Raw genomic sequence first — 13,066 nt, 5'->3', positions numbered from 1 at the left:
AAGTCGTTAATTCAATCAACAATTATGTTTACAGGATTGTTTAATTCAATCAACAATTATTGTTACAAGATTGTTTAATTCAATCAACAATTATTGTTACAGGATTGTTTAATTCAATCAACAATTATTGTTACAGGATTCTTTAATTCATTCAACAAATATTGTTACAGGATTGTTTAATTCAATCAACGATTATTGTTACAGGATTGTTTAATTCAATCAACAATTATTGTTACAAGATTCTTTAATTTTATCAACAAATATTTTTACAGGATTGTTTAATTCAATCAACAATTATTGTTACAGGATTGTTTAATTCAATCAACAAATATTTTTACAGGATTGTTTAATTCAATCAACAAATATTGTTACAGGATTGTTTAATTCAATCAACAATTATTGTTACAGGATTGTTTAATTCAATCAACAAATATTGTTACAGGATTGTTTAAAAACAACTTCACGACCGCTTGAAACGATCATTATTGTGATTATTGTTACCGATCTTGTTGAAACAATAAACTAATTTTTATAATTGTTAGCTCACACTTTTTCAAAATATCTGAACCATTCCTTTAATAATATGATAAATATCAAGCAATGCCATGATTTCAGCACTTTCATCCATCTTCTTCTTCTTCTTCTTCTTCTTCTTCTTCTTCTTCTTCTTCTTCTTCTTCTTCTTCTTCTTCTTCTTCTTCTTCTTCTTCTTCTTCTTCTTCTTCTTCTTCTTCTTCTTCTTCTTCTTCTTCTTCTTCTTCTTCTTCTTCTTCTTCTTCTTCTTCTTCTTCTTCTTCTTCTTCTTCTTCTTCTTCTTCTTCTTCTTCTTCTTCTTCTTCTTCTTCTTCTTCTTCTTCTTCTTCTTCTTCTTCTTCTTCTTCTTCTTCTTCTTCTTCTTCTTCTTCTTCTTCTTCTTCTTCTTCTTCTTCTTCTTCTTCTTCTTCTTCTTCTTCTTCTTCTTCTTCTTCTTCTTCTTCTTCTTCTTCTTCTTCTTCTTCTTCTTCTTCTTCTTCTTCTTCTTCTTCTTCTTCTTCTTCTTCTTCTTCTTCTTCTTCTTCTTCTTCTTCTTCTTCTTCTTCTTCTTCTTCTTCTTCTTCTTCTTCTTCTTCTTCTTCTTCTTCTTCTTCTTCTTCTTCTTCTTCTTCTTCTTCTTCTTCTTCTTCTTCTTCTTCTTCTTCTTCTTCTTCTTCTTCTTCTTCTTCTTCTTCTTCTTCTTCTTCTTCTTNCCCAGTCTAGTGTTTTTCGTTTTCTAAAAATGTGGTATGATGACAGTACTGCAAGGCTTGATAGATTTTCGCACATTGCTTTGAAATTAAACTTTTTAATTTCGGATTTATAAAGCACTCTCATTAATTTGTTAAATTCTAAGAATTAATTTGCTTCTGTTTAGGTATCGTTTGTCGTTAAAGCTGTATCAGCTTTGACCGCTGGGTTTCGATTGGTCCAGCTCGCCAGCTGCGGTCATGACCGGCTTCCTAGCTGTCTCAGAACGGTCAGGCCAGGGCTTCATGAGGTAAAGAAAAATATTTGATGTAATCTACAGTGAGAACCGTTAAACTGTGGAATAGAAAGATTACTTGCGGAAGATTTCAGTGCATCAAGATCAAATACACTTAAATATTGCGTTAATGTCGTCTTTCTATTTCACAGTTTTACTTAACTCATTGTCAGTCAAATTCTTTTTTTCGAATGGCATCTTCTCCTTTGACTAATTTACAATTTCCTATAAGATAACTTCCTTACTTCTTCTTAGAAACTTTATTTAATTAAACATATTTGAAGAGTAATATGAGAGAACAAGAAATATCTTATCAAACAGTGAAAAATATTAAAATTCTAAATTTAAATATTTTCAATTTCCTAATTGACTAATTCGTTAATAGTAATTATCAAGATGTCAATTTAACCTGTGAAGTTACAGGATACAATAATTATGTTGAGAAGATTTTAGAGGGGGGGGGGCGTTGTGTTTTATTATATTGGAACTCCCCTTTCAGCGGTTTCCCAGAATGGAATTTTAAAAGAATATGAGCGGTAGTTTTGTTTCTATTTTTCTCATAAACTGCAATACGTAAACAATGATATGAAGGTTTCTGCTGTCTATTCTCCTTGACGAAGAAATGTAAGATGCATCTCAACTTAAACATTAACACCCTTATGGACGATGGAATTAAGGTTCTTTAATGCTTAAATGCTAAACACATATTTTTCTGATTTAAATTGTGGATAAATCTCTTTATGTTATATTCCTAAATAATTAGTGAGTGAATAATACCTTTAAATATGGTAATTTTGTAGGATATCCTGAAGAACCTGCACAAGCTGTCCTTCACGAGCATGTCGGGTGGAGGGGAGATGGAGGGGACCAGGCAGCACTTCACCAAGTCTGGGAGGTTGGTCGCCAACAAGCAGATCCTTTACATCATCAACTATCAGGAGGGGATCATACCGGTAGGAACAGGGGTACTAATTTAAAGGGACTGTAGCCGTAATTCTAAGTGACCCTTTTTCAAGAAAGTGTCATGTTCAATTCACAACGATACCCTTTAAACCTTTGTCTAATTAGCTTTCTATTAATCTGCCTTGCGCATTTTTGTATCATTCAGAAAAGGATATTACGTCTCCAGTCCAATTAATAGGTTTGAGTAATGAAAAAGATAAACACGAAAACCGATAAAGGGATTGTGAAAAAAGCAACACAATGATGAGGCATTAAGAATGTAGATCACCTAAAACTCTGCAATTGTAACGATATGTTATGTCAAATTTGGTTTATTTGGTCTTTCTACTAGAATTAAGTCTTTAAATGTTATTTTGCCGAAACCAATTTTTTTAAAGTCCGATGTCTCATTCTTTCATTATCTTTCATTCGTTTATTATAAAATATAAATATAATGATTTGCTAACATGCAGTGCCCTAAAACAATACAGCGAAATTTTTTAGTTTTTCTACTGATTTTTCAAAACTCTATACAAAGTCGCGTAAAGAATATGTAAAATTCTTCTTATATTTTCCTGTGGGTTGTAGTGTGTATAGCACCTATAAAAGGTTATGGTCTTGTTGTATTTAAGGTTTTATGTGTTTGCTTCCGTTTTTGAGCTTTAATCTGTTACTCATTCAAGTTTTCATCACAATAAAAACAATTTATAAAGTATTTGTATTGTGGATTTTCATGAGTTCGTTCCTTCTGGTATTTACAGCCCCAATTTGGCTTTAATTAAACTATTTAAAATTGATTTTAAAGAACAGAATAAAAAACATCCAATCGATACGAGATTGTTTTTTTATATACATTTTCTTTATGTAACCCGAAGTGCGGCAATATTCCCTTAAAATTAAACAAACATTTGTGTATTTCCGTTTTCTTATTATAAGAAGAGATAAAACCAATTTTTGGAGCGAAGGGAGGGGGGATTATGTTTCTTTGATAAATAGGTTTAGTAAAATATTTTTCTAACAGCTCTAGTAGTTATAGAGGCTGTTACAATTCTTCCTCTTCGATTTTAAATTAAAGCTAAATAAAATAATTCAAATTTTTATGTTATGTACATGGAAAATTTAATATAAGTTTTTGGGACTTCCTGCTTAGCCTTCTTTTGAATGTGATACTCATTTTTGGTTTACTGTGCATATGGGGGGGGGGGGCTAAACAAATATTCTCAATATCTTTAACAAGAAGATTAAACAACATTTAGTTTCCACTTTTAAATATCTAATTCAAATAACAATAATACAATGACAATTCTAAAATGTTCAGAAAGATAAATTTTGAAGTTTTGAATTTAAAAATGAGCCAGGGCCCAGAAACTTTCTAAATTAAAATTTTGCTAAACGTGGTCCGGTGTGATTTGAAAATATTTTAATATGTTTAAGTATTTAAGATTATTAGGGTATAATAAAAATGTGATATTGGCTGAAATCAAACAATAATCAATGCCGCCTTACCACTCCTGCAGACAATGCAAGTATAGGACTGCAGACTATACAGGCATACAGTTATATATGTAGGCATACAGTTCCCGTAATTCCTGTCGACATGCTGATATGTTTCCCTCTGCACTTCTTGGCAATTTTAAGCTATCTTCCTGTCGGCATGTATGTTTCTCGTACCCAATGTCGACATAATTTTTGTTCACATGCAGTTTCCCGTTCTTCTTAATTTAAACATTAAGTATACTACTTTTTATTCATTTATTCTTTTTGTTTAGGCTTTTTGTAAATTATTAGATGCAATTATGCATAAAATATTAAGAGTACGCTTTCATCCTTAGATTTTTTTTTATAATTTTTGGTCTTTTTAAAGTCTTTTATTGTCCACTCCTGTTCCGATGAATAGATGAACACGGAGCAATCATAATAAAGGTTTAAATTGTTAAAATGTATGCATACTTTATCTCACCTTACCGTTATATAGAACCTTTAATAATTCATGTTACGTATAGTTCAGGAGTTTTCTTCTAAATCTTCAATTCTTATGACGCACCCTACGTTACAAGGCCTGCATAACACGGTTCTAATGAACAGATATAATCATATAGGCAATACGCAATTCACAGAAATAAATTCTTTATTAATTATTAATTAACAGGTTTTTGGATGATTGAATTTTAAAAGATTTGCCTCCATCAACATTTTTTTGCTTAAAATTTTGAAAATCCACAAAATTTTTTCATAAAGTCCGCGAAATTTTGTTTTGTTTTGTTTTACAATGTACACAATTAGAGAACATGTTCTCAATGGAAATGGAAGATGCGCGCGAAGCGCCCTAATAGCCTAGTTTTTACTGAAGTCACTAACATAAATAATTCAACGACATACATTCTTAATTCACAGACATACGTACTTCACTCACAGACAAATATAAGAGACGCCCAAATGTTTTGCTTACAATTATATTTATTTGATTAATAATCAAAATTACCTAAATTTCGAGATAATTATACACAATTCATATGAATACAGAGCTGAAAACTTTAGAATGTGATATCCTTAATCCCGATCTGTTAATTAATCTGGAGATTAAATTCATGAGGAGAACAAGCAATATTTAATCTGGAGATTCAGAAAAAGAGTGGATCAAGCATTAATCCCGATATCCACAATTCTAAAGTTTTCAGCTCTGAATTCGCGTAATTATTTAAGTCAAAGATATGAACAAAAAAAACATTTACATCTAATTCTTAGATATAAATATGCATAGATACATTTAAATGGTGATGAGAAATAGTCAACTTATATTTAAAACATTTCCTATGATTGTTCATTGTTTAAGTTCATTCAATGATCGGAGTGATTTATCAAGTTTTTGCGATCATCCCACAAACTTTTATAGGGGTTCTCTTTTATTTACATTTATTTTAATCCTTCTTTTCTTCATAATAGTTATCTTTCCCTCCCGTTTCTCTTTCTGATTTTTGCTTTGTTGCATTCTTCTTTCTCTTCTTTTCCTTCTTAGAATATCTGTTCATCCTCCTTCTGTTCATCCTTCTCCTGTTCATCCTCCTTCTGTTCATTCTTCTCCTGTCCATCCTTTTCCTGTTCTTCCTTCTCCTGTTCATTCTTCTCCTGTTCATCCTTCTCTTGTTCATTCTTCTCCTGTTTATTCTTCTCCTGTTCATTCTTCTCCTGTTTATCCTTCTCGTGTTCATTCTTCTCCTGTTCAACCTTCTCGTTCACTCTTCTCCTGTTCATTCTTCTCCTGTTCATTCTTCTCCTGTTCATCCTTCTCTTGTTCATTCTTCTCCTGTTCATCCTTCTCCTGTTCATTCTTCTCCTGTTCATCCTTCTCTTGTTTATCCTTCTCCTGTTCATCCTTCTCCAATTCTTCTTTTTCCTGTTAATCCTTCTCCTGTTAATTCTTCTCCTGTTCATTCTTCTCCTGTTCACCCTTCTCCTGTTCATCCTTCTCCTATTCATCCTTCTCCTATTCATCCTTTTCCTGTTAATCATTCTCCTGTTCATCCTTCTCCTGTTCATCCTTCTCCTATTCATCCTTTTCCTGTTAATCCTTCTCCTGTTCATCCTTCTCCTGTTCATTCTTCTCCTGTTCATCCTTCTCCTGTTCATCCTTCTCCTTTTCATCCTTTTCCTGTTAATCCTTCTCCTGTTCATCCTTCTTCTGCTCATCCTGCTCCTGTTCATTCTTCTCCTGTTCATCCTTCTCCTGTTCATTCTTCTCCTGTTCATCCATCTCCTTTTCATCCTTCTCCTCCTGCTCCTTGCTTCCTGTTTATCAATGTTCACCTTGAATATATAATTAGTGTTCTGATAGACACTATACAGTCAACCTCAAGAATAGTCAGGCTCGTTTTTCCCCTTTTTCCTGTCTCCCATCATACAGGGGTTCACAAAAACAATCCATCCTTATACAAATTATCTCCCTTAATGCCCAACGGAAGCTTAAAACACTTTTTGCATTTAAATTTTTTTTTACAGAAATATAACTAAACTAAGTTCTCTCACGAACTGCAGTTTCAACACTTGAACACCCTTATTTTAAAAAACTATTTTCTGACATATGATGATTTTTTTCTCGACACCCTGTATCTGACTAATTGCAGGATGATAATACATATTTTTCCCGTTTCATTCTTGTCTCTCTTGGCAACCTTTAGCAAAGTGAACCCGATTGTTTAATTCAATNTGTATTCAAGTTGACATTGCACTTGACGAAAACTCGGTACTTTCACGTGCACGGATGGAATCGTATAATTAGAATGAGAAGCAATGCACTTCACAACATGGAATGTTGAAATCTTTATTTACATTAGTCTTATATATCTAGTATGAAAAAAGAGTTCTAAGTAGCGTGCTATTTGGTAAATCTTTTGTCCTACCAGACTTGAACTACTGTCCTAGATCTTCAATTTGAGGTCCTACCAGACCTTTACCGTCCTATCTCTCCAATCTTTGGTCCTACCATATATCTACCTTCCTATCTCTCGAATTTTTGGTCCTACTACATCTCTACCGTCCAATCTCTCTAATCTTTGGTCCTACTAGATCTCTACCGTCCTATCTCTCCAATCTTTTGTCCTGTGAGATCGCTACCGTCCTATTTCTGCTATCTTTGGTCCTATCAGACCTCTACCGTCCTATCTGCTCGAATCTTTGGTCTAACTAGATCTCTACCGTCCTATCTGTTCAATCTTTGGTGCTACCAGTTCTCTACTTAACAACTATCTATCCTATCTTTGGTCCTGCATCTTTACCGTCCTACACGTCTTCCAAGTTTTTGCACCCATGTTGTGGTGTACACACCCTTTAATTGTTTTACACAGTTTTGCAACCGCTATAGGGCGGACCAACCATGCAAAATAGATTTGTATGCTTTTCTGTTTTGACTCAGGGATTGAATTTCAAAGTCTGGGGTGTTTAGGTATTACAGAAACACGACTTAAACTTCAAATTGGTTTAGAATTAGCTGTTTAGTAAATACTTATAAAATAATTCTATAAGACGAATCTTGATTATACTAAGCATTGAGCAAAACCTCTTATTAACAGATCCAATTTTTCTTACAGAACCCGTAGATGCTATTTTAATTGACTCTTAATATACAGGATGACATGTCCGATTTATAGGGTGACATGTCCAATTTGTAGGGTGACATGTCCGATTTATAGGGTGACATGTCCGGTTTGTAGGGTGACATGTCTGATTTATAGGGTGACATGTCCGATTTGTAGGGTAACATGTCCGATTTATAGGGCGACATGTCCGATTTATAGGGTGACATGTCCGATTTGTAGGGTGACATGACTGATTTATAGGGTGACATATCCGATTTGTAGGGTGACATGACTGATAATTAGGGTGACATGTCTGATTTATAGGATAACATATCCGATTTATAGGGTGACATGTCCGATCTGTATGCGCAGAAAAAAAGAAGGAATTTTAGAAATTTCCTTTATTTTCCTCATCGTTGATCTAAAAAGAATAAAGGGTAGGTTTGTGAATCAGGGATATAACTCTAAAAAGAATAAAGGGTAGGGTTGTGAATCAGGGATATAACTCTAAAAAGAATAAAGGGTAGGGGTGTGAATCAGGGATATAACTCTAAAACGAATAAAGGGTAGGGTTGTGAATCAGGGATATAACTCTAAAAAGAATAAAGGGTAGGGTTGTGAATCAGGGATATAACTCTAAAATATTCTTTTACATGACATATTTTGTTTTAAACCCCCTAACCCCTCTACTCTAACCCCCCTACTTCTGCATATAAGATATCTAACCCTTTATGCTGCTTGATCACTGCATTGATCAAAGAATTGTATGATAAACTATAAAATATGATTAAATGTATACATGTATATATGTTTATATATATATATGAATAGTATTTATTGAAGGTTTGACATTGACAATTTCTTTTCAACCTTCAGTCACCAATCTTTTTCCCTATTGTCTACCATTTATCTATATAAATTGTACATTGTACAATGTACATCTTCTAGAGTTTTATCATTAACTAGCTTGGGGACCCAGCGTTGCCCAGGGAAGTCTTAGTTAAAGTCCCACTGATTACCCGCGCTTTGTCGTAAATAAAGATTTTTCACGATACAAGTGGACTCGCTCAATTTATAATCTCAAAACCAAGCTAAAACCATTCCCGTGGCTCTCCCAAGTACACCGATCAAAATTTGAGGCAAATCGGTCGAGAAGTTTCTGAATTATGATAGGACACACAAACAGACAGACAGACAAACATAGATTACAATTATGTGTATATAAATATCGTCGTTTACTACGATGCATTGCAATTATCTTACAATTCTGACCCTTCAAGATTTATAACTTTTTACTATATTGAAATTTTATCCAGTTAATTTTAATCACTTATTTTACATTTTTTATAGAACTATATTGACATTTAATTTATTTAATCACTTATTTTACATTTTTTACTGTAAAGAATTTAAGTTTTTTAGTTATTGGTTTGTACTGTTCAATATTATGGTTTAAAAAATATTTTGAAAAGATTCTAAACTAAAATGTTTGTTTAGGTTGGTTTAACTGCTCCTAAAAATAAGAGTTGACCGTCTCTTTAGTCTTTAGAGTTCATTTCTAAAATATATTTATAAAATATATAATTTTGTTACAATCCTACAAGTTGCAAAGTTTATGCTTAAATCTTGCAAATATAAAAAAAGGTTTCTCAGTTCCATTGATAAGCAAAATGTTTTGGAATTCATGAAATTTCAATGAAAATGCAACATTAAAAACTTAAACACGGAAGTTTAAAATTATTAAAATTATGAATTGTATTAAACAATATACATTAATAAGAATAAAAACTTCTATTCAACGTTTGGATTTAACATTAATTTATTCATGACTATCTTGGACATTTAACTGTTTTATTCAATTCAATTTTTTATATTTTCTAACGCATGACTGACTGCATAATGACGTTGAATGTTAAACTCTTAACTTAAAACTAATTTTTAAAACAACTAAACTTAAAAGAACTGATTTTTACAAGTTTACAATTATTTAATCTATATTTAACTTGTCTATCTGTGTATTTGTATCCTATAAACGTCAAAACGGCGGAAGGTTTATTTTCATATAGGCGAAACCTTTTGAAACATTAAAAAAAAATATTTGACTAATTTTTTTGTTTCTTTTAGGTCGGATGGTACTCTGAAGATGATGGCTTGAACGTGAAAGAAAATATTTTTGATAAAAGCGACGATTCAACGGATTCAACAGATTCAACGGTAATACTAAGATTTTAGTATGATTTTTTGCTAATTTTCAAATTCTTCTATTTTCAGGTGATTCTAAGATTTTTAAAACTAAATTCTTCTTATTTTTTAAAATTTTAAATCCACGGTAATTTTCAAAGTTTTTTTCTAATAATCCGATAATTTATTGATATTATACAGATATCTTTATTCACAGCTTTCTTTATATTTGTGAATTCTGCAATTTTTCAACCCCCCTTTAATCTGTCAATTTCTGCAAATCCTAATGCAAGTTTGATTGCAAAATTTAATAAAGATGCAATCAATCAATCAAATTGCAAGATCCCTTCCTTGATATAAAATATTGATATGGTCAGTAAATGTTGAATTTATAATTCATGAACTAAATGAATATGATTATGGGCAATTACCATTCAAACAAAAAAATTTCTGGTTAAAGGAGACGTTTTCAATAAAAATAAAAGGCCAAGTTTTTTTCTTTACATTTATCATTATTTATCATTATATCCAATTAGTTATGTCCTATATCCTTCCTCTTTCCTAAATACCATCCTTTCTTTCATATCTTGTTCCTTTCCAGCTCTAAATACCACCCATTCTTTCATATCTTGTTTCTTTCTAACTCTAAATACCATCCTTTCTTTCATATCTTGTTCCTTTCTAGGAGATAGAAGCCACACTCCAGGTATAATTAAAGGTTACTGAACCAGGTGGACCGGTAAATCTTTAAATGGAGGATTACGAGAAATTTAATTGACAGTCAGTTTAAATAGTTTTTTTTTTGTCTTTAAATCGTAGTCGTCTGGGGTTTAATTGACTTTTGTGTTCCAAAAAAAATAAAAATCCGTCTTTTGTGTGAAATTGTCTCTTGCAGTGGAATTTTTATTTTTAAAAAGAGCAAATTACTAATTACCAATTACTAATTACTAATTATTAATCATGCAGAGAATTTATATTGTATTTACTATAACAATTTAGATCAAGAAATATGTTAATGATGATATTTTAGAGCTATTGAAGACGCTATTGAGGAATCAGTGGTTCCTAAAGAAGTATCAACTAAAGATTCAGCAGTTCACCTTCCATCTTTCCAGGATTTTATAGGTATGCAATGTGCATCATACAGAGTAAAATAAAGTGTGCCTTCAAACTACAGTAATAATCAGACTTTTAGAATTAAGTTATAACTTTACAAGTCCAATAAACATGAGACAACAGAAATTCCTTATAGTAGTATATAGAAAAAATTATTTTCTCTCTAACGACATTAAATACACTAAAGTATTGCAATAATGTCGTCTTTCTATTCCATTGTTTTCTGGTTATCACTGTAAGTAAGGAGCCCAGTTGTTTAATTTCTGAAGGTAAGATTATTAAACTATTACTTTCAAATTCTGTGGTCGTACATTTTTCGGAGAGTAGCAGAAACAAAAATTTAGATAATATTTGTTTGTAATCTTTATCTCTATCTATTTATCTAATGATGGAAAAATGTTCTAAAAATTCGATGATGTGATCAATGACTGATAATTTTATCTCCATTTCAGAGTTCTGCATTCAGTTCCTTATAAATGTAATTTTTCTGATTTCAATTATACCATCCTTTTTTCATTGTACATTGTACAAATGTAGTTTTTATCTGAATTTTGTTGTTTAGGTCGAGGTTGGAGTTTAGCTGTCCTGTCTGTCTGCCTGCTTGGTATACTGATGTCCCTTTGGATGCTGGTTTATGTAAACTTTAAACTATGTGATAGAACACTGTCAGGTACAGGGGGACACATAAAACTGTGGAATTGAACGACGAAGTAATGGTTTAAAATATTCCAACAATTGTGCAGTGTATTCTGTACACAGAACCATTTTAATTAATAAGATGATTTTCATGCTACTTGTGAAACTGCATTAAATACACATCAGTTTGCTTAAATGTCGTCTTATTTCAAATTTTTATTATATATTGTGAATATCTATACGAAATATGCCTATTTATTTAAGGCCAAAACTAGTGAAGTTGGATATGCTTATGAGATTAAAAGAACATAATTAAATCATGATTACCAATGATTACCAATGATTACTAATGACTACCAATGATTACCAATGATTACTAATGACTACCAATGAATACCAATGATTACCTATGATTACCAATGATAACCAATGATTACCAATGATTACATCATATTTTCTTCTCACTGCGATCATAAAAGTAATTAATAATTTTCCCGACAAGTCCGACTTTGAAATGTCAAAGACCTTTCCAATGTGTATGCCAAAATTTGCTTTGTAGCCTTGGATATTATTAAAGCTTCAGAGTGGCAAAGTGCCCGTTTAAATGAGTATTTGGCAACATCCTATTCTATTCAGGGAACCAGAGTATGGGCTTGTTGTTGCTGTTGGGGAATACTGTTGTATTTGGTTGTTGTGTTCCCTGGATTCTGCCTCCATCCTATACTATCTGTGCCATCAGGTTTAAAAACACATCTACTAAAAACATTCTCAGAAAATATTTAAAATTTTTCTTTTGGCGCTAAAGTTCTATGAAAAAAGACTATTGAATTGAAGTGCCATTAATCGTTTATAACTTTTTTTCATGATTTACAGAATTTTCTTACAAATTTTTTATTTTTCATAATTTAATGATTTTTTTAAAAGATATTTTCTGCATCCCCTGGCTCTCTGTCTCTGTTTTGGACTTCTCCTCATGAAAGTTATGCAGCTGCGGTCCTTAGTTTCAGTAGGAATAGGAGGCAAAATACCACAGGTAGGTAGATAGAGAGATAGATAGATAGATAGATGGATAGATAGATAGATAGATAGATAGATTAAAACCAAAGATCAAGGTTGATCAAAATGACATGTATGATTATTTTGTCATCTTGATTTGTATTGTTCGAAAAAACTCTTATAGAACTTCTTTTATTATTTACACTTACGGTCTGTTGTAAGTTGTAATTTCTTTACAATTAGATCATTTAAAATAATTTATAAAAATTTTATTTTGTTCAGAACAAGTAACAACGAAATAACGAATATAAAATGAAATAACAAACATTGTGTTAGAAATAGGGAACAAATTTGTTAGAGATATTATACAATTCAATTTAATGTCACTTTGATCGTGATTTCGAACAAAATGTTCTATATCAAAGAAAAAATGTGTGTGTCTCTTTTAACAGTTTATCTAGGTAAAATGGTTTAAAAATTTTTACACGTTAAATAAAAAAAAATATTTGATTCTTCGATTTTTCTTTAAATACTAGTTTCTAACAAAAATATTTTCCTCTGGTTCTAATACACCCACCCCCTACCCCCTCCCTTTCACTGAAATATCAGTTTGAAGGGGGGGGGG

At 31.7% G+C, this 13,066-nt stretch overlaps 1 protein-coding gene and 1 long non-coding RNA gene across 2 annotated transcripts in view; both read left to right on the top strand.

Moving 5' to 3' along the window:
- Positions 1-1,369: 1,369 nt before the first annotated feature.
- Positions 1,370-9,722, top strand: LOC111718093 (uncharacterized). The gene is made up of 3 exons (XR_002768992.1): positions 1,370-1,513; positions 2,299-2,451; positions 9,637-9,722. It is a non-coding gene; the product is annotated as an uncharacterized LOC111718093 (long non-coding RNA).
- A 654-nt stretch (positions 9,723-10,376) lies between these two features.
- LOC111718095 (G-protein coupled receptor family C group 5 member C) overlaps positions 10,377-13,066 on the top strand; it is a 5,122-nt gene continuing 2,432 nt past the window's right edge. The window contains exons 1-5 of the mRNA XM_023493588.1: positions 10,377-10,399; positions 10,724-10,818; positions 11,372-11,479; positions 12,082-12,184; positions 12,370-12,478. Of these exons, the coding sequence (XP_023349356.1) occupies positions 11,422-11,479; positions 12,082-12,184; positions 12,370-12,478 (270 nt within the window). The 5' untranslated portion in view covers positions 10,377-10,399; positions 10,724-10,818; positions 11,372-11,421. The remainder of the gene's footprint in view (positions 10,400-10,723; positions 10,819-11,371; positions 11,480-12,081; positions 12,185-12,369; positions 12,479-13,066) is intronic.

This window comes from Eurytemora carolleeae, unplaced genomic scaffold (genome assembly GCF_000591075.1).
Source record: "Eurytemora carolleeae unplaced genomic scaffold, Eaff_2.0 scaffold1227, whole genome shotgun sequence".
Classification (NCBI taxonomy): Eukaryota; Metazoa; Arthropoda; class Copepoda; order Calanoida; family Temoridae; genus Eurytemora; species Eurytemora carolleeae.
Note: the sequence above shows the minus strand (reverse complement) of the source record. Positions and strands in the feature narration are given on the sequence as shown.